Source organism: Chiloscyllium plagiosum, chromosome 12 (assembly GCF_004010195.1).
Source record: "Chiloscyllium plagiosum isolate BGI_BamShark_2017 chromosome 12, ASM401019v2, whole genome shotgun sequence".
NCBI lineage: Eukaryota > Metazoa > Chordata > Chondrichthyes > Orectolobiformes > Hemiscylliidae > Chiloscyllium > Chiloscyllium plagiosum.
The window spans coordinates 5882698-5904344 of NC_057721.1; the positions used below are offsets into that span (position 1 = coordinate 5882698).

At 43.3% G+C, this 21647-nt stretch overlaps 1 protein-coding gene across 1 annotated transcript in view; it reads right to left on the reverse strand.

The window, feature by feature from the left end:
• Nucleotides 1–872: 872 nt before the first annotated feature.
• Nucleotides 873–21647, reverse strand: part of LOC122554928 (carboxypeptidase B2-like) — a 29010-nt gene continuing 8235 nt past the window's right edge. Inside the window, exons 5-11 of the mRNA XM_043700339.1 lie at nt 17143–17244; nt 16946–17050; nt 12045–12149; nt 8577–8667; nt 4248–4450; nt 4043–4127; nt 873–1586 (exon numbers count right to left, since the gene is read on the reverse strand). Of these exons, the coding sequence (XP_043556274.1) occupies nt 1402–1586; nt 4043–4127; nt 4248–4450; nt 8577–8667; nt 12045–12149; nt 16946–17050; nt 17143–17244 (876 nt within the window). The 3' untranslated portion in view covers nt 873–1401. The remainder of the gene's footprint in view (nt 1587–4042; nt 4128–4247; nt 4451–8576; nt 8668–12044; nt 12150–16945; nt 17051–17142; nt 17245–21647) is intronic.

Sequence of the window (21647 nt, forward strand, 5' to 3'; positions counted from 1 at the left end):
CTGCCTTCCCTGTTAGGCCTCTTACATTGAAATAAATGCAGTTTAATTTATCAGTCCTACCTTGTTCTCTGCTTTGTTCCTTCCTGCCTTGACTGTTTGACTCTCTTCTGTTCTCAACTGTACCTGTCTCAAATTGATCTCTTTCCTCACTACCTCCTTGGGTCCCACCCTCCAAACCCTCCCAACACCCCATGTTAATTGCGTGTTAATTAAATGGCAATTGCTTGGTGACACTTCTGGTCAGGATCCCATGCAAAAACATCAATTAGGCCTCCATGAATCATCTATTCTGGGGCGGGTTGATGAGCTCCATTGGCTGGGAGGCTGGTTTGTGATGCCAACAGTGTGGGTTCAATTCCTGCAGCAGCTGAGGTGACCATGAAAGACTTTCTCTCTCAACCTTTCCCCTCACCTGAAATGTGGTGACCCTCAGGTTAACCGCTATGAGGTCATCTCGGTCTTGAGTCATGGAGTCATACAGCATGGAAACAAACCCTTTGGGCCAACCAGTCCATGCCAAACATAGCCCCAAAATAAACTAGTGCCACTGCCTGTACTTGGCCCATTTCCGACTCATGTACTTATCCAAATGTCTTTTAAATGTCGTAACTGTATCTGCCTCTATCACTTCCACCAGAAGTTTATTCCACACACAAACAAATGTGTAAAAAAACTGCCCTGTTTAATCTCTCACCTTAAAAATATGCCCCTAGTCTTGTAATCTCCCACCCAAGGCAAAAGAAACCTGCTTTTCACCTTATCTATGCCTTTCATGGTTTAATAAACTTCTATAATGTACAGTGCTCCAGTGAAAAAAATCCCAGCTTCTCCCGATAACTCAAACCCTCTATTCCTAGCAACATCCTGATAAGTCTCTTCTAAGCCCTCTCCAGCTTAATGATATCTTTCATATAACAGGGTGACCAGAACTAGACACAGTATTCCTAAAGAGGCCCTCAGCAATGTCTCTAATGAGAGAACAGCTTGATGGTCTGGAAACACCATGGCAATTTTACCATTTTCTAATATAATACACTCCAGGTGTGAATTTTAGATTTGTCCTCTTCCACTTGGCATAATCTCTGCTGTTTTTAAAACATAAACATATTTTCATATGTATAAGTCAATTCAAGATTTCAAAAATGTTCCAAATCAGATATACAATAAACTCTGAATTGAAAATTACTTAATTCAAATTGTGAGTACTAAATTCCACATGTATATGTGTGCTAAGTTCAAATAATTGAATAATTCAATTTTAATGAGGGCAAACCACTTGGAATTATAGGGTGTTGATTATAAGCTACCCTATGCAAATGGGGAGCTAGTAATATACAAAGAACATCAGAGTAGTTGTAACTAAACATTTCTATTGATACTCTTGAGAAGAGATGAGTTTATTCAAATCGTATGGACAATATAGTGTAGAATTTCGCTCACAGCAGCCGTAGCTTCTTCACAAGTTGGTCTTATGAAGGAAGCTGGAAGTAAAAAGCCATATGTCCCAGTGTCGCGAAGTTCAAAGGTAAATGAATATTTGATGCCCAAGTCATAAGCCCAGTCATCTGAACATCCACTGGATAAATCTGTTACAATAATAAGAGGGAGATTTAGAAATCTATTTTGATTTGCTAGCCATTGTTACTTAAACACTATCCCAAAAGATAGGATCATGTGACAGGTCGATAAATTAATCCAGTGAGTCGTTGAGCCATACAGATTCCAATTTCAGCTCCACGCCTGGGTTGAATCAACCAAGCTCAGCCACAGCACCAATGAAGACTTTATGATTGACCTTTTCTGTTGTTCAAGAGCTGGAAAGGCTGGTTTATATTCTGGTTCCTGCTTGCCTGCCCATAGAAGTGCAGGTGTATGAAAGTGAAGTCAATATTTGACTTGTCTGTGACTCCCTCTGTCATGTCTAACAAACCAAATTAATTTTTTGAGGAAGCTGCTAAATTAGCAGATGGGCACATTGAAGGATGACATTGACATTGACATCTGAAGGCATTCAAAAAAGTAACGTGTAAACAATTGTTAACAAAAGGCACATGGAAGCAATGGCAAAATATTGGTTTAATAGATTGGTTAGGCAGTAGAAAACATGGAGTAGGGATAATGCAATACGTACTCATAAAGTGACTGTGGTGTCACAGAATGATCTTTACTGTGTTTATAGATAATAAAATAAAGAGCCGTATATCCTTGTTTGTCTGACATGATGATTGGTAGTATAGTAATTAATATAGATGGAAGCACAAACCAAAGAGACATTGATAGGTCAAGTCAAAGGGCAAAATACAACTAGCTTTATGAATCATTGATGGTTGTGATATACTCATGCACCAGACAACTGCACAGATCACCACTGACTCTATAACTAACTAAATACATCAACACTGACTCCGTAACTAACTACAGATCACCACTGACTAACTAACTACACACATATCAACACTGACACTGGAACTAATTACATACATCACCTCTGACTCTGTTACTAACCACATACATCAATACCAACTCTGGAGTGAGTTGGGATACAGGTAATAGACAAACACAAGTTTATGTAGCCAGGAATATGTTGGAATAGTCAAACCTAGAAGGAGCAAAGATAATTGCTGTGGTGGGGGGTTTGATGGGAAGACTTGATGGGCTAGGGAACAGAGTTTATGGCACTGATCAAAGAGGATGTCTTCAGCCTCAGTCATATGTAGCCAGAGGAAATTCCTGCTCAACCACATAGGGAAGATTGGAACTAGCCATTTGAGAAATTAGACAATGAAGAGATCAGGGAGAGATCAATTAGGATGTTGTCAGTGTAAATGTGTCACCTGATGTAATGTTTACAGTTGCTGTCCCTGAGGAGCAGCAAGTAAACGAGAAATAGGATGGGGGCCAAGGATAGATCCTTGGGTAGTGTGGTGTGGGGTGGTGTCACTGAGAGCAGGATGAACAAAGATTCTCTGGCAAGACCAGATAGACACTGCCTCTGTGTCGAGCCACTTAATTGGAAAAGTTGGAATCTGGCAGATTTATTCTTCCATTAGAAAACTTGCCAGCTTCTGTTGGACTTGCACTTAAATCTAATGTTTCTCTCTTGAAAGCAAAAATACATTACAGCCGCTTCAAGTAATAAATAGTCATAATGTTATTTTGATTGATAGTCATCGATGAAATCTTTGCAAACTTTGGTTTTTTAAGGTTATTGAGGGATTTAATGATTGTAAATCTGAATTTCTTTTGTCTTGCATCAGTTAAATGATCAATAATTTTGATCTGATTTTCTGTTCCCTCTGTGATAAAGTAATGATAGAGTTCAGACATTAATTAAATGCTCAGTACCAATAATTTATCCATTCTCTTAAGACAGAGATTTACTTTGGAAAGGTCCATTCTGTTAGAGATTTTAAACAGCTTTCCCGCTATGTTTCCTTGCACACAGTTAGTGTCACTTTTAAAAGAAATGCCAAAACTCTTAAAGCGGCCAAAGGTGAATACCAGATCTCCAGCGTCCACAGTTCCTTGCTTTATGTAAAAGGTTAAAAATGTCTTTCTCAGTCAGCATTTTCTGCACAGCACCTGACATTCACTGAAAAGCAGGAGCTACATACAATGGTTGGCTGGTCTAATAGTGTCTGTTTTGTGCCACCTATTTGAGATGAATTTCTACCCCCCATGTGTTTAAGGCAACTGGCAAAAGATCCCAGGGTCAACATGAGGGAAAGTTTTTATACAGTGTGTTGTGAAGAAACCTAAGAGTGGTGCAAGCATCCAGAAGAGATATTTGAACCCGGGTTAGCTATAACATTTACAGGGCTATGGGTAAAGCGCAAGGGGAGTGGGACTAACTGGATAACTGCTCCAAAAAGCCATCACAGGCACGCTGGGCCAAACAGGCTGTCTCTCTGTGCTATATCATTCTGAGTGGAAACCAATTTTTGTCTTAAAGAACTTTTAATTGCCCGACTGCCATAATATCTGCCTTGCGAACTGATTTCCTCAATCTCCCTAATTTTAAAAATTGAACAGCCATACTCACAGATTGTTTTTGCTGAGTTTCCAAAACTGTAGCTGGTGCCATGTACTGACCTGACGGCAGTGACTGCCTTCCATGCTATATAATTCTGGAGGACAGAGAAATTCTGAATGTTAGTTCACCCACACAGTTTTACACAACTGGGCTGCAATTTCACGTGCGCCCACGTGCATACAACATCATGTGGATATTTGAGTAAATCGCTTACCAATTCATCATGATCCTTAGATTTAGAAAATTTGTAGGAATATGGAAACATAACCATTTGAGAGTATGAATGTATTGAAATGTAGCTTATGATGTGATCTGATCTCTTCCTGATGAAGGCAGCTACAGCTTTCACCTCTGGTTCAGACTCGGGATAACGTCCACAATATGTTTCACTGCATGGGTCATTTGATGCTCCAGGACCTGGACATGAAAATAGCCAAAATGAGCGTAGGATGCAGACTAACCATAGGATTCCTGTTAATGTTAAAAATGCTAATAAATGAAGGACAGTGTATAGAGATTCCTGCACCATCTTAAATCAGTTGCAGACATTTGCTGTTTAACAATTGGAGTGATAAGAAAATTCTTGTACGAAATATTTGTGGTTTTATGAAAATATTGTATCGATTTTCATGAGTTGATTCTCTTAGTAGTGCAGATTGCTCAGCATTTTATGGTACCATGTGCTATCTATAATCAGGGGAATGAACTCTACTAAGTGACGCTGAATGTTTTAGGGGTGTGAATTTGACACACAAACAAATGATCATATGCCAGAGGTCCTCCTTTGGATTTGCTGGTCAGTGACCTTTCTTCATAAGCAACATGCTTTGGATTTTTCACTTCTGAAGAAGGGTCACTGACTGGAAACATTAGCTCTGTTTCTCCCTCCGACAGATGCTGCCAGACCTGCTGAGTTTCTCCAGCAATGAAAGCCAGTTGGAGGGGGGAAAACGGGGGTCTGCTATAAGGTGTGTGGTTCAGGGTTCTGGATGTGTTGAGGGTGGGATAGGCTGGAGGAATGTAGGATCCTGGGAGCAAGGGATGTCGCGTCCTGTGGCAAGGAATTGGGATAGCCAATCCCTAGGAGGGAATTATAATCCCAGAAGTGTCAGGTCAGGGTCTGGGACATGTAATGGGTCTGGAGGAGATGTGTTTAGCAGTGTGTGAAGTAAATATTGGGTCAGTTTAATAGTTATTTGGGAGGTAGACTGTGTACCTAATACTTTATTGACCGTGTAATTATTTTACTTAATCCTGTCAGAATCATCCAAAGTCTCCAATTTTTTTGCAGACTTTCAGTAGATTCCATGCAAAGTGAAACTGCCCGCAGAAACATTCAATTTCCTGAGAGATTTTCTCAGAATGTGTGACATAATCTGCAAGTTCCCTCCAAGCCACTCACTATCCTGAGATGGAAACGTAAAGCCATTCCTTCACTGTGGCTGGATCAAAAGTTTGGAATTCCCTCCCTCAGGGGATTGTGGGTAAACCCACAGCACATGGACTGCAGCGGTTCAAGAAGGCAGCTCACCACCATCTTCTCAAGGGGCAACTAGGGATGGGCAGTAAACGCTGGGCCCAGCCAGCGACACCCACATCCCATAAATGAATAAAAAGAAACACAATCTATACTGGAATAGCAATTGTTGGCTGAAGGAAAAGTTTGATTATTTTCTCTCAGTACGTTTCTTTTGATCTTCTGATTATTTCTGAGCATCTATTTGCTTTCTTATTCCAGTAAGTAATTCTGTTATAACTTCCTGTATTATATTTTGTGTCATTATTTCTCTCAGTACTACACATTCTCTCTTTCAGATCTCTTCTCTCCCAATATTCTCTTTGCTATTTATTTCTGTCATTTCTTGTCTTTGTCGCTCAGAGTTTTATCAGTTGGCTCAACGGTAGTTCCTCATAGACGAGGATGATTCCCTTCCACTCTCAGGGTGTCTGTACAGACAAATGGGGTGACCGTAGGCCCTATTACACTTGGGGCAGAAGGTGATCATGGGAAGGGATGGGCATTGGTATGGTAGCGCGCTCCTTTCACTATTTGCATCTGGCTTCTGCTTTTTCCTGATGGCAAGTCTCGAGGTGCTGGATGCCTTCCCAGATGCTCCTCCTCCACTTGGGATGGTCTTGGGCCAGTGATTCCCAGGGTGTCTGTGGGAATGCTGCACTTCCCCAGTGAGGCCTTGAGGATATCCCTGAAGCACTTCCTCTGTCCACCTGGGGCTTGCCTGCTGCTTCAGAGCTGGGAGCAGAGCACCTGCTTGGGGAGTCCCGTGTCGGTCACGGGGACGATGTGCCCAGCCCATTGCTGACTAGGGTGGTCACTGCCTCGATGCTGGCGACGTTGGCCTGGGCGAGGGCACTGATGTTGGTGCACCTTTCTTCCCAGCAGACTTGCATGATCTCATGCAGGCAGCGTTGGTGGTACTGCTTCAGGGCCTTGAGGTATGTTTTCTACAACTACGGGCACAACAGGCTGGGCTGGCATAAATTAATCACTTATTAAAGTCTCTGTTCATATATGTATCCTGATCAACTAAACTGTTGGACCTGATCAGCGATATATTAATAGATTTGAACATGAGCTTTTGGGTCACTGACTCATTAGCACAAAGTTAAAAATCACACAACTCCAGGTTATAGTCCAACAGGTTTAAGTGGAAGCACACTAGCTTTCGGAGTGTCGCTCCTTCATCAGACTCCGAAAGCTAGTGTGCTTCCAATTAAACCTGTTGGACTATAACCTGGTGTTGTGTGATTTTTAACTTTGTACACCCCAGTCCAACACCGGCATCTCCAAATCATCATTAGCACAAAGTCAATGGCAATGAATCAACAAACGTTGCTCTGTAGGAACAATGGGTAACTAAGAAGGCAAATGGACCTTTGTCCCTCATTGCTAAAGGGATTCAGTTTAAAAGCAGGGAGGTTGTGTTGCAGCTGTACAGGGTGCTGGTGTACTGTATACATTTTTGGACTCCTTACTTGAGAGAGGATGTACTGGCACTGGAGCGGGTGCAGAGGAGGTTCACCAAGTTGATTCCGGAGTTGAGGGGTTTGGCTTATGAGGAGAGACTGAGTAGACTGGGATTATATTCATTGGAATTTAGAAGAATGAGGGGGATGTTATAGAAACATATAAAATGATGAAGGGAATAGGTAAGATAGAAGTAGAGAGGATGTTTCTACTGGTGGGCGAAACTAGAACAAGAGGGCATAGCCTCAAGATTAGAGGGAGCAGATTTAGGACTGAATTGAGAAGGAACCTCTTCACCCACATCTATGGAATTCCCTGCCCAGTGAAGTAGTTGACGCTACTTCAGTAAATGTTTTTCCAGCTAAGATAGATAATGTTTTAAACAGTAAAGAAATTAAAGGATACAGTGAGCAGGTGGGTAAGTGGAGCTGAGTCCACAAAAAGATCAGCCCTGATCTTACTGAATGGCGGAGCAGGCTCGAAGGGCCAGGCGGCCTACTCCTGCTCCTGGTTCTTATGTTCGTTTGAAACCCAACAAAGCCACTTGAGGGATTGCATAGATAAGAACCAGAGATTTCTTGCTCAGTGCTGAGAGTTTGGGATATAATTGACTCTTACTTAACCCTAGTCTTTTTAACCCCATGTTCAATATTCTGGCCAGTGCAATCATCAATTACCAATGACATCATAGCGGCCAATTAAGCATCATCTCCTGTAACAAATGCTTCCCCTCCTTTATATGATGAAGTCATTTTTATTCTCTAGCAAGTGTTTTCTCAAAAAAAGGTTTGCTATTTGCACTGTACGACCACGTTTCATGGCTCCATTTCCTGCTGCTCTACATCAGAAGTGACAATTGTTCCAGAGATTGGGAACTGCTTATTTCAATTCTTTCGATTCCCCACAGTATGGAAACAGTCCCAGCAGTGTGGAAACAGGCCCTTCAGCCCAGCAAGTTCACACTGACCCTCCAAAGAATAACCCACCCACACCCATTCCCCTACATTTACCCCTGACTAATTCAGCTAACCCTCACATCTTTGGATTATGGGAGGAAACCCACGCAGACATGGGGAGAATGTACAAACTCCACACAGACAGTCGCCCAAGGCAGGAATCAAACCGGGATCCCTGGCACTGTGAGGCAGCAGCGCTAACCACTGAGCCACCTTGCCACCCTTTAGTAAAGTCAGTAGTAAATAGCAAAGTCAGCCTCATGTACAGTGAATTTGAAACTTCCTGGGTGTTTTTATTGATTGCCAATTCTTTGTCTACTGCATTTCATTAATAAAATCTGTTGCTTTGGCATGTTTAACCTGGTTTCGATCATACCTGACTGGGTGAAAAATTGTCTCCTTCCGACTTGTTGTCAGAACACAGACAGTAGTTTCACTTACCACAAGCAGCAGACTGAGCACACACACCTGAAACTGGTTACACGGGCTTCCTGGCAATGTCACTTTAATTCTTACGAAGGTGGAAACAAATTACTCAAAGTACACGTGAGAAGAAACACTTGGATTAAGCTTTGTGCTTTGAAATCTTTAGATAGCTCACCGCACCAGCTCGCATCCCAGTTCCGGTTCAGGTCCGTGCCTACACATTGATCCCCATTATATTCGGACCGGTTCTTCCTCCAGAAGCGGCTCTGAAATATTCAATTCACAACATTTGTCGTAGAGTCGTACAGCACAGAAACAGACTCTTCGGTCCAACCTCGTCCATGCCAACCAAACGTCCCACGCTAAACTGACCCCATTTGCCAGCCTTTGGCTGATGTCCCTCTAAACCTTTCCTATTCAGGTATGTCTCAAAATGTCTTTTAAATGTTGTACCAAACCTGCATTGACCACTTCCTTTGGCTGTTCATTCCACATAAGCACCACCTTCTGTGTGAAAAGGTTGCCCCTCAGGTCCCTTTCAAATCTTTCCCTTCTCACCTTAAAATTATGCCCTCTAGTTTTGAACTCTCCAATCCTAGGGAAAAGAGCTTTGCTCTTCAACTTATCAATATCCCTCATGATTTTATAAACCGCCGCAAGGTCACCCTTCAATCCCCTACGCTCCAGTGAAAAAAAGTCCCAGCCTCTCCCTATTACTCAAATCTTCCAGTCCCAGGTCCTGGTAAATCTTTTCAGCACCCTTTCCAATTTAATATCCTTCCTATAGCAGGGTGGCCAGGACTGTGCTCAGTACTCCAAAAGGCCTCACTAACATCCAAGTCCAAGATAGGGGATTTTGTTTTAACAGTGGAGGCAGTGGTGTCATGGTAATGTCACTGGATTGGTCATTCAGAAACCCAGGTGCATGTTCTGGGGATATGGTACCAAATGGGTTCCCACCCTGCCTAATGGTGAAATTTGAGTAAAAATCTGGAACTAAAACCCAGTGTATTGGCAACCATTGTTGTAAAAACATGTCTGGTTCACTAATGTCTCTTGAAGCAAGGAAATTTTAAAAATAATTCACTCAAGGGCGCGGGCGTCACTGCCCGGGTCAGCATTTATGGCCCATCCCTAATTTCCCAGAGGGCAGTTAAGAGTCAACCACATTGCTGTGGGTCTGGAGTCACATGTAGGCCAGACCAGGTCAGGATGGCAGTTTCCTGTTCTAAAGGGCATTAGTGAACCAGATGGGCTTTTCCGGCAGTCATTTCATAGTCTTCATTAGATTCCTAATTCCAGATATTTGTTGAATTCAAAACCCATTAACTGCCACTGGCAGGATTTGAACCCAGGCTCCCAGAACATTACCATGGTCTCTGAATTAATAGTCCAGTGGTAATGCCACGAGGCCATCACCTTCCCATCTGCTGTCTTTTTTCTGGACAGGCATATAAGTGAGTCCAGATTCACAGTAATGTGGTTGCCTCTTAACTGTCCTCTGGACAACAAAGGAGGAAATGAGTACTACAGATGCTGGAGATCAGAGTTGAGATCGTGTGGTGCTGGAAAAGCACAACAGGTCAGGCCGCATCTGTGGAGCAGGAAATTCGAAGTTTCGGGCAAAATCCCTTAATCAGGAACGAGGCTTGTGGGTCGGGGCTGAGAGATAAATGGGAGGGAGGTGGGTTTGGGGGGAAGGTAGCTGACAATGAGATAGGTAGATGAAGATGAGGGAGAAGGTGATAGGTCAGAGAGGAGGGTGGAGAGGATAGATGGGAAAGACGATGGATAGATCAAGAGGGTGGTGCAGAGTTGGAGGCTTGGGAATGGGATAATGTGGGGGGAGGGGAAATGAGGAAACTGTTGAAATCCACATTGATCCCATGTGGTTGCAGGGTCCCAAGGTGGAATATGAGGTGTTCCTTCTCTCAGCCCCAACCCACAAACTTCATTCCTGATGAAGGGCTTATGCCTGAAATGTCGATTCTCCTGCCCCTTGGATACTGCCTGACCTGCTGTGCTTTTTCCAGCACCACATTCTTGACTCTGGACAACAAATGCTGGTTTAGCCAGTGATGCCCACATCCCATGGTTCCATCAAAAAAAATGGAGCATGACTATGTTGACCTGGTAAACATAGGCAAACAAAGGTTTATCTTCCCCATTGGATTTTATAAAATACCCAAGACTACAGAGAAGCAGATTTTGTTGGAGTGGTGACCTGGAAATCAAGCCTTGCTATTTTCAAATGACTGGAGTTATGACAAATGTAAAAGATTTTAAAACAAGTCCGACATTCCCCAATTCACCCGATTTTAATTCCCAGGTTAACAGAAAGTATAGTCCAGGAATCCGCACTTAGCAACAAGAATGACTATTTATTACAAGCAAATAGACTCCAACTACAGGTAAACTGTCAGTATATAATATTGCTAATTAAAACTCTAATCCAATTATAAACTTCCTCTTACACACACAGACAGGAAAACAAGGATGTAGAATAGAGGAGTCAAACTTTAGTAAGTTTGCAGAAGACACCAAAATAGGTGGTATAGTGGACAGTGAAGAAGGTTATCTCAGAATATAATAGGATCTTGATCAGATGGGCCAATGGGCAGGGGTGTGGCAGATGGAATTTAATTTAGATAAATGTGAGGCGTTGCATTTTGGTGAGGCAAATCAGGGCAGGACTCATACACTTAATGTTAGGGCTTGGTGACTTTGCCTAACAAGAAGACTTAGGGATGCAGGTACAGAGTTCCTTGAATACAGAGTGGCAGATAGACAGGACGGTGAGGAAAGCATTCGGCATGCTTGCCTTCATTAGTCAGAACATTCAGTCTAGGAGTTGGGATGCCATGTTGTGGCTGCACAGAATATTGGTGAGGCTACTTTTCAAATACTGTGGACAATTCTGGTCACCCTTCTATAGGAAGGATGTCGTTAAACTTGAGAAGGTATCCTTCTCTAATGATGACTCTGTATGAATTCAATCACAACACCAAAGGCCTTGCAAAGATATTGCCAGTTGAGTTCCTTTTATATATATGTTTTCCATAGGAAAACCAACCCTGAGCAGTTTTCTTTGACAAAGTAAAATGCTGGAGATGTTGAAGTAATACTATAAAATGATGCAGATCTGGTTGCATCTGTAGAGTGAGAAACAGAGCTAATGTCAAAGGGCCAATGACCTTTTGTTAAGTGGCTCACTGAGCAGATTTCTATTTGCTTCAAATTATTTTTGACTTAAAAGACTCAAAAAAAAAGATTGTAGTGTTCAATCATTACAATAATTATTTCTTTCACTCAAGAAAATCTTGGAATTGGATCTTCTCCATGTTTGATCTGGATAACTAAGTTTAATTGAAGTCTGAAGGCCACATGTTAAAAAAAAAGTTGCAACTGACTGAGAAGGGTTAAAAAAGGGGGGAGCTGTGACCCCCTCCACATCTGATAGAAACACCCTTCACTGGTAAACCTTCTTAAACACTCCCCTTATCCTTATCAGAACTGCATGTAGATTTAAGATGAGACAATTATGAGAAAAACATTCATTTAATCACGTGTTTCTCTCCATAGAGTTACTCCGAATGCAGTTATCACATTAAATCTAAAGTTAACAATGAACTCAAAAACTTACAGTTGTCCATGTGTACTCATAGCCATCAACGTTCCAGACGGGGAGAACATATATTTCGAACGATTTCAGAATGTTAGTGAGGACCGTGTTCTGTGCAGTGACAAGCTAAAACATGACAGATCCAACGCTTTAACTTTTGTTACCCTCCCAAAAGACCATTAACTGAAATCAGAGACAAGTATATAAGGCTCGAATCTATTTAGGATGTGCAAGGAATATAGGCTGCGATAGAATTGTGCAAACTGTTCGACTCGTTTAACCAATTTACTAACGGTAGAAGCTTGTTTTAATTCCACATCAATATCTCATATTTACAGGTAAGTATTTGTTTCTTAGAATATCTCTGTTGGTTCACATCTGTGATCTTCTGAGATAGTGTATTCCAAGTTCTCAAAACGTTTTGTGTGGAAAAATAGTTTTGCATTTATTTTTAACAAATCTGAGGAGCTTTGCAAGGCAGGAATGGGGTGGGAGGGGATGTCAACAGTGGGTTCTACTCACCCATTTAACACTCATAGCCAAGGTACAGCAGATGCTGTTTAATTTAGATAAATGTGAGGCGTTGCATTTTGGTGAGGCAAATCAGGGCAGGACTCATACAGTTAATGTTAGGGCTTGGGGATAGATAGTCATGAATCTATCTGTATCGGCCTCCCAAATGCTTAATGTTTCCCCTGGAGTGTAGGAAGCTGAGGGGTGACCTTTATAGAGGTTTATAAAATCATGAAGGGCATAGATAAGGTGAATAGCCTTTTTCCCAGGGTAAGGGAGTCCAAAAAAAAAGGGCATAGGCCTAAGGTGAGAGGGGCAAGATTTAAAAGGGACCTGAGGGACAACTTCTTCGTACAGAAGGCGGTGTGTATATGGAGCTTGCTGACACAGGGAGTGTTAAGTGGGTACAATTACAACATTTAAATGACATTTGGACAGGCACATGTGTAGGAAAGGTTTGGAGAAGTACGGGTCAATCACAGGGAAATGGGATTAGTTCAGTTTAGGAAACGTGGTCAGCATGGACTAGTTAGGCCAAAGGCGAAAGTGAGGACTGCAGATGCTGGAGATTAGAGTCGAGAGTGTGGTGCTGGAAAAGCACAGCAGATCAGGCAGCATCCAAGGAGCAGGAGAGTCAATGATTCAGGCAAAAGCTCTTCCAATGCTGTATGACTCTAGGTCACTGAACTAACCTGTCGGTCGGAGTTTGGGAAGACAGTACCTTACAAAGAGGGAGAACTCTAAGAGATTATAAATTGATCAGACGAAACTAATAAATATCTGCACTGACAGCCCAGGGAAGAGCTGCTGGTTCCCAACAATATGGTTTCTCACCTTACAGCTGAGCACTTTGTATATGCATGAGACAAAGTGGGCCCTATATCACAGAATAGAATCCCTACAGTGTGGAAACAGGCCCTTTGGCCCAACAAGTCCACACCAACCCTCTGAAGAGCAACCCACCCAGACCCACGTCCCTACCCCATTATCCTATATTTACCCCTGCCAAATGCACCTAACCTATGCATCCCTGAACACTATGGGTAATTTAGGATGGCCAATTCACCTGACCTGCACATCCTTTGGATTGTGGGAGGAAACTGGAGCACCCAGAGGAAACCCACGCAGACACGGGGAGAATGTGCAAATTCCACACAGACAGTCGCCCGAGGCTGGAATCGAACCTGGGTCCTTGGTGCTATGAGGCAGCAGTGCTAACCACTGAGCCACTGTACCACCCCATAGCAAATGCCACCCAAGATTCTCTCCCCACGAAGATTGTCTCTTCAACAAATTGTGGGATCTTAAGGAACCTTGAATTGTTTATACTTACATCGGAGGGTTCACTGGCGTCTCAAGAACACTCAGGAATGTGACCAGTGACTGCCACTGTGTTACTGGCTTCACTGTGTGCTCAGTACAGAGGAACCTCGATTATCCGAACTTCAGGTTATCTGAACAAGATCGCAAGGTCCCGATGCTTGGCTAAACTGTGTTATCCGGCATTCGATATCCAAACATTTGTTTATCCAAACAAAATACTTCCTGCCCATGACATTCGGATAATCAAGGTTCTTCTGTAAATTGTAGGGTTTCCTATTTCAGTGGGATATATTCCTGAAGGTAGTGTTTAGATTAGATTCCCTACAGTGTGGAAACAGGCCCTACGGCCCAACCAATCCACACCGACCCTCCGAAGAGTAACCTGCCCAGACCTATTTCCCTCTGACTGATGCATCTAACACTACGGGCAATTAGGCATGGCCAATTCACCTAACCTGCACAGCTTTGGACTGTGGGAGGAAACCGGAGCACCCGGAGGAAACCCGCACAGACATGGGGAGAATGTGCAAACTCCACACAGACAGTCGCCCGAGGCTGGAATAGAACCTAGGGCCCTGGTGCTGTGAGGCAGCAGTGCTAACCACCGAGCCACCATATCTCCTGACTTCCTGCCTCTAATTGCCCTATCTCCACATTTTTCCCATTGACCCCCCGATAATAGTGACACATCACCTTTCCATGCTGAATGGAAAGGGAACAAACTCTTCAGACAAGGGCTTTTCCCTGGGGTGGGGGAGTCCAGAACTACAGGGCATAGGTTCAGGAGAGGGGAAAGATATAAAAGGGAACTAAGGGGCACCTTTTTCACACAGAGGGTGGTGCGTGTAAGGAGTGAGCTGCCAGAGGAAGTGATGGAGGTTGGTACAATTGCAACATTTAAAAGGCATTTGGATGGGTATATGAATAGGAAGGGTTTGGAGGGATATGGGTCAAGTGTTGGCAAATGGGACCAGATTAGGTTAGGATATCTGGTCAACTTGGACCGAAGGGTCTGTTTCTGTGCTGTACATCTCAATAACTCTATGACTCCATGCTTGATTTTTTTTCCCCTGCTGCCAGGCAAATAGGCTTTTGAGCAAAGCATCATTATTTCTATCAGCAGTAAACAAAAGTATTCGCCACCTTTTTTTTCAAAACAAATCTCAATTCTTCATGGGCTTTCGCCAGGGTTTCTCACAGCAGTTGTCTGGAGATAATTTCTAATTCATAGAGACTTGGTTTTTACTGAGTTGTGGTGGGAGAATAACAGGCCTGTGTTTGTATATAATCTGAAAGCCGTTTTTGTTTTTGCATATAATCTGTTTATTATAGAGTCATAGAGCCATAGAGATGTACCCAACGGAAACAGACCCTTCGGTCCAACCCGTCCATGCCGACCAGATATCCCAACCCAATCTAGTCCCACATGCCAGCACTTGGTCCATATCCCTCTAAACCCTTCCTATTCATGTACCCATCCAGATGCCTTTCAAATGTTGCAATTGTACCAGCCTCCACCACTTCCTCTGGCAGCTCATTCCATATACGTACCACCTTCTGTGTGAAAAAGTTGCCCCTTAGGTCTCTTTTATATCTTTCCCCTCTCACCCTGAACCTATGCCCTCTAGTTCTGCACTCCCCCACCCCAGGGCAAAGACTTTGTCTATTTATCCTATCCATGTCCCTCGTGATTTTATAAACCTCTATAAGGTCACCCCTCAGCTATCAGGGCTTTTCCACTATAGGGCCTGAAGGGAAAACATTGTGAATGAAGCATACAGGCCTGACTTTCTGCACAGTCAACTGATTATTAAATTAGATCACGGAGGATTCAGGGAGAGCTAGTCAATTGGATACAAAATTGGCTTGAAGGTAGGAGACAGGTGGAGGGTTTCTTTTTGGGCTGGAGTCCTTCGACCAGCGATGTTCCGCAGGGATCGGTGGTGGGTCCACTGCTGTTTGTCATTTACATAAACAATTTGGATGTGAATAAAAGAGGTGTGGTTAGTAAGTTTGGGGATGACACCAAAATTGGTGGTATACCGGCCCGCGAATTAGGCTATCTAAGAGTACAACAGGATTTTGATCAGATGGGCCAATGGGCTGAGGAGTAGCAGATGAAGTTTAATTTAGATAGATGCAAGGTGTTGCATTTTGGTAAGGCCAATCAGGGCAAGACTTACCCAGTTAATGATAGTGCACTGGGGAATGTTGTCGAATAGAGAGACCTGGGGGTTCAGGTCCATAGTTCCTTAAAAGTGGAGTCGCAGGTCGACAGAGTGGTGAAGAAGGCATTTTGCACATTTGCCTTCATTGGTCAGAGCACTGAATATAGGAGTTGAAACATCATGTTGTGGCTGTACAGGATATTCATGAGGCCACCTATGGAGTACTGTGTACAATTCTGGTCACCCTGCTATAGAAAGGTTATTCTTAAATTGGAAAGGATGCAGAAAAGATTTACAAGGATGTTACTGGGACTGGAGGGTTTGAATTATAAGGAAAGGTTAGGTAGGCTGGGACCTTTTTCCCTGGAGTGTAGGATGTTGACGGGTTACCTCATAGAGGTTTATAAAATCATGAGGGATAAGCTGAATAGCAAAGTTCTTTTCCCCAGAGTGGGGGAGTTCAAAACTAGAGGGCATAGGTTTAAGGTGAGAGGAGAAAGACTTAAAAGAGACCTGAGGGGCAACATTTTCATGCAGAGGGTGGTGCATATACGGAATGAACTGGCAGAAGAAGTGATGGATGCAGGTACAGTTATGACATTTAGAAGACATTTGGACAGGTACATGAATGGGGAAGGTTTAGAGGGATATGGGCCAAATGCAGGCAAAGTGGACTAGTTTAATTTGGAAAACAACATGGATGAGTTGGGCCGAAGGGTCTATTTCCATGCTGTAGGACTGTTGTTTGTACACCAGTGCTCCAGTACAACCAGTACGTTCAATTCCAAATATTACTGTTTTTTTTTAACTGGATTTTTCCCTCTGTGTGGGTTCAAGTCCCTCCTGCTCCAGACATATGTTGTAATACGTTTGAAGACATTCATTAAAAATGTATAATCTGCAATTGATAAAACTCACATATTGTACGAACCACTGGCAGAAGGCAGGCGATATCCATTCACGGGCATGGATGCCACAATCAATCCACAATGCACCCCTTGGTGAGGCGGTGCCATTGAAAACCTGGGCACAGAAGCGCAGCAACAAGATAAGGGTATGGCCATTCTTTCAAGTGGGAAAAAAGGGGCACAAACAAAATAGAAGAAAGCCTTTACCTTTAGCACATAAATTAGTCGCTTCTCAGATGAAGATCCAATAAGTATTTTTTGAATGACAGATGGGTACGCTTTCGTAATTTGTGACATCCACAAATAAATCTGGAAAAAAGTATCAAAATAGAAAGGCAAGGAATTAATATGATTTCGATGATCACACGGGGCCTAGGTAAATGAGATGTTGGACATTAATAAGAGTGAGTGGTATTCACTTCCTGAATGCATTGGTAATGTTAATCTTTTTCCAATGTCACAGAGATGGAAACAGACCCTACGGTCCAACTCGTCCATGCTGACCAAATATCCCAACCCAATCTAGTCCCATGTGCCAGCACTTCACCCATATCCCTCTAAATCCTTCCTATTCATATACCCATCCAGACCCCGTTTTAAATGTTGTAATTGTACCAGCCTCCACCACTTCCTCTGACAGCTCATTCCATACATGTACCACCCTCTGCGTGAAAAAGTTGCCTTTTAGGTCCCTTTTATATCTTTCCCCTCTCACCCTAAACCTATGCCCCCTAGTTCTGGACTCTCCCAATCCAGGGAAAAGACTTTGTCTATTTACCCTATCCATGCCCCTCATAATTTTATAAATCTCTATAAGGTCACCCCTGAACCCCCAACGCTCCAGGGAAAACAGCCCCAGCCTGTTCAACCTCTCCCTGTAGCTAAGACCCTCCAACCCTGGCAACATTCTTGTAAATCTTTTCTGAACCCATTTGAGTTTCACAATATCCTTCCTATAGCAGGAAGACCAGAATTGAACACAGTATTTCAAAAGTTTGTATTTTTCTGGCCAGTCCAGTTGAATTACTGGTCAATGGTAACCCCCAGGATGTTGATAGTGGGGGATTCAGTGATGGTAACATCATTGAATATCAAGGAGCGGTGGTTAGACTGTATCTTATTGGAGAAGATCATTGCCTGGCATTTGTGTGGTGCAAATGTTACCTAGTAAACCAAGCCTGGATATTGTCGAGATCTTGTTGCATTTGAACATGAGACTGCTTCAGTACCTAAAGAGTTGCAAATTGTGTCAAACATTTTGCAATCATTGGTGAGCACGCTCACTTCTGACGGAGGGAAGTTAAGAAGTGGGGAGATTCGTTTATAGCTTAGAGAAACTGATGGACAAACTGTACAGAATTGTAGGCACCAAAACAAAAAGGAACAATTGAGCATTCAAGGGAAAATAGCAGCTAGCATTAAACTGGTCTATTCAGCCTGAAAGAGAGGTTTTCTCGGAGAGATGCTGGATAGTCAGGGTTGTGGTGAAGGTAAATATCAGTGAGACCAGAGGATATGGTCCCAATCTATTAAAAGGTAAGGGTAAGATCACAGGACATCATTTCTTCATTCAAAGCGATTGACACATGGAAGGACTCTGAGATGAAGTGATGGAGGTGAAAATCCTCGAATCATTTATGAAACAATTGGACATATCAAAATGGAGGACCAGAGGTTCATTTTAGAAGCTGAACTAAGATGGCTTTTGTGTAAAAAGAGAACTCAATGATATTGCTGAACAGGATTTGTAGAGGATATGTCCTGTAAGCTGGTTGAGATATGCTCATAACTAACTTCTGTCTTAAATTATATGCCGTTCAGGTAATGAATGGACCAGAGGGAAAAGGATAGGTTCTTTTTCTAGCTCCTGAGCACCTGGGCATTGGTGGAAAATACAGGGAGATTGGAAAAGTGAGGTTCTCATCATTGAGAAGAAAATGTCCAATTTTCCATCCAAGGTCCTATCAGGCAGTTGAGAATCCCATCTGTGAGAGGTCAGGGATCTGTTTGCAGTCATTAACATCTCAGTGCTACCTAATTTTACCTTATTCACATGCACTAAAATAAAAGCAAAATATTGCAGATGCTGGGATTCTGAGCTAAAAACAGAAAGAGGTGGAGAAACTCAGCAGATCTGGCAGTATCTGTGGAGAGAAAACAGAGTTATTGTTTTGTGTTTGGGAAGACTGTCCTTGAACTTCATGCTCCACATCATTGTGGCACACTTGAGATTCAGTTATAATACACTTCAGCACTTCAATGTCACACTTTGGATCACCAATTCCTGACATTGCAGCATTACTGCCAGGCTACTTAGTGTGCAAAGACTGAAACCCATCTCAATGCATTAGAACAGGAAGCATCTTCCTCCGGGCTTGAGGCGAGATGCTACATGCAATAGTGAGAGTGGTACCCCACGAGACTTGATGGGAGGTGGATGCCATGGCAGAATTGGAGTTACTGTGAGGGCGCAGAGAGAAGATTGCAGAACGCAGCATGACAGAATATGGAGGGTGCATTGCTGTGCATTTCTTCAGACCATGGATGGGGCACCATCCCTGGAGGCTATTTCAGACCAGACTGATGGTGTGGTATGTAGAGTGCAGCTGGGGTTTAAACATGGAGCCTGTGATGTGAAATTCCCAAGATCCTGGCACCAGCTTCATTGTTCTTGAACACAAGGTACGTTGTCTAGGAATGTGCAGGCTAGGTGGATTAGCCATGGGAGATGCAGGGTTACAGGTATAGGGTAGGGGGTATGTCTGGGTGGGAATGCTGTTCAGAGGATTGGCATGGACTCGATGGGCTGAATGGTCTGCTTCCACATTCTACGATTCTATTCTATGATCATGAGTGGTGCCATTCAGGACTGGGGGTGGATACTGAATGAAGGGAACAGTGTAAAACTGCGTGAGGAATATCACACAGAAGAAAACCCTGTGTGGACCTCTCCGAAATCAACACTGGCAATTCGCAGGAAGATTCAGCCAAATGCACTCTGCTCATCAAATACAGCTTCATCAAGAAATGACGTTTTCGATCTATGTGGCCATTAAGCTTTGTGTATGGAAACCAAAACCACCTCGTGTCACTGTTTAGTTTGGGCAAATACCTCTAACAGACAAATGGTCAAGACCACTATCTGATCCAAAGGCGTCACTCAAACTCTAAACTGTGCCTGGTATTTTAAAATAACCAGCGCTGAAAATGTGTTGCTGGAAAAGCGCAGCAGGTCAGGCATCATCCAGGGAACAGGAGAATCGACGTTTCGGGCATAAGCCCTTCTTCAGGAAGGGCTTATGCCCGAAACGTCGATTCTCCTGTTCCCTGGATGATGCCTGACCTGCTGCGCTTTTCCAGCAACACATTTTCAGCTCTGATCTCCAGCATCTGCAGACCTCACTTTCTCCCCAAAGATTTTAAAATAACCAGCCAGCTCCCGCTGTCCTGAAGCACTGTTTTAACATACACTGGGAAGTAATGACTTCACTTGAGTATTTTCCACAGAGAGCTCAAGACTCTGAGTAACTGTACTGAAATCTGTTTCCTTCTTTTTGTATCATCTCCATATTACCAAGCCAAGTTTTTGAGTTAAAACTAATTTACAGCATCAGTTGGGGTCTGAGTCCGAAATCCATCAACTCTTGGCCTTTGATGGCTGATTCTGCTGTTCATAAATAAATCCTGGCAAAAGGTTCACCAGCCTCTGAGGTATGCTCTATCCCAAGACTGTCTGGCACCGGGGTCAGTATCATCATCCATTAGCACTTGGTGCTGCCACAGCCACACATCAGTTCACTCCAACTACCCGATCTTTTGACCTATTCCAGCAATCTGTACTTTACTGATTGGTTCTGTCAAACACTTTACTGAGTAGTGATGAGATTCCATTTTCAAATTTCAGAATGATAGCATGTTAGTTATTGGCCAGAACGTAAATCGATTTGGCACTGAAAGGGCATCAGCTTCTCACCAGCCAGACCTTTACCAGATTAAAGAAGTGTAGACATTTTCGAATATTACTGACATCTGAATGAAACTTCCCAACATCACAATTCTGTAACTACAAGGCCTGGCATATCCCTCATTCTACCACAAGCCACGGGGGATCGACCCTGGTTCAATGAAAATTGTGAAACAGCATGTAAGGTGCAGCATCCGTCATACCAGGAAAACTGGAGAAAGTGAGGGCTGCAGATGCTGGGGATTAGAGTCGGGAGTGTGGTGCTGGAAAAGCACAGCAGGTCAGGCAGCATCTGAGGAGCAGGAGAATCGACGTTTCGGGCATAAGCCCTTCATCAGGAATTATGCCAGAAACGTCGATTCCCCAGCTCCTCGGATGCTGCCCGACCGGCTGTGCTTTTCCAATCCCACATAACAAGAAAATAGTATGGCAACCTGATGAAGCTACAACACAGGACTGACTACTTGCATGTGCCAAACAGTGGGAGGAGCAAAGGATAGTCAGAGCTAAGCGATTCCATAACCCAATGGATCAGATCTGCCTAATCCAGTTGTGAATGGTGATGGACAATGAAACAACTCACTGGAGGAGGAGGCCCCACAAATATCCCCATCCTCAACGATGGGGGTGGGGTGCCCAATACACCAGTGCAAAAGATAAGGCTGAAGCAATCTTCAACCGCTGAGTGGACGATCCATCCTGAGTTTAAAAATGTGTTGCTGGAAAAGCGCAGCAGGTCAGGCAGCAT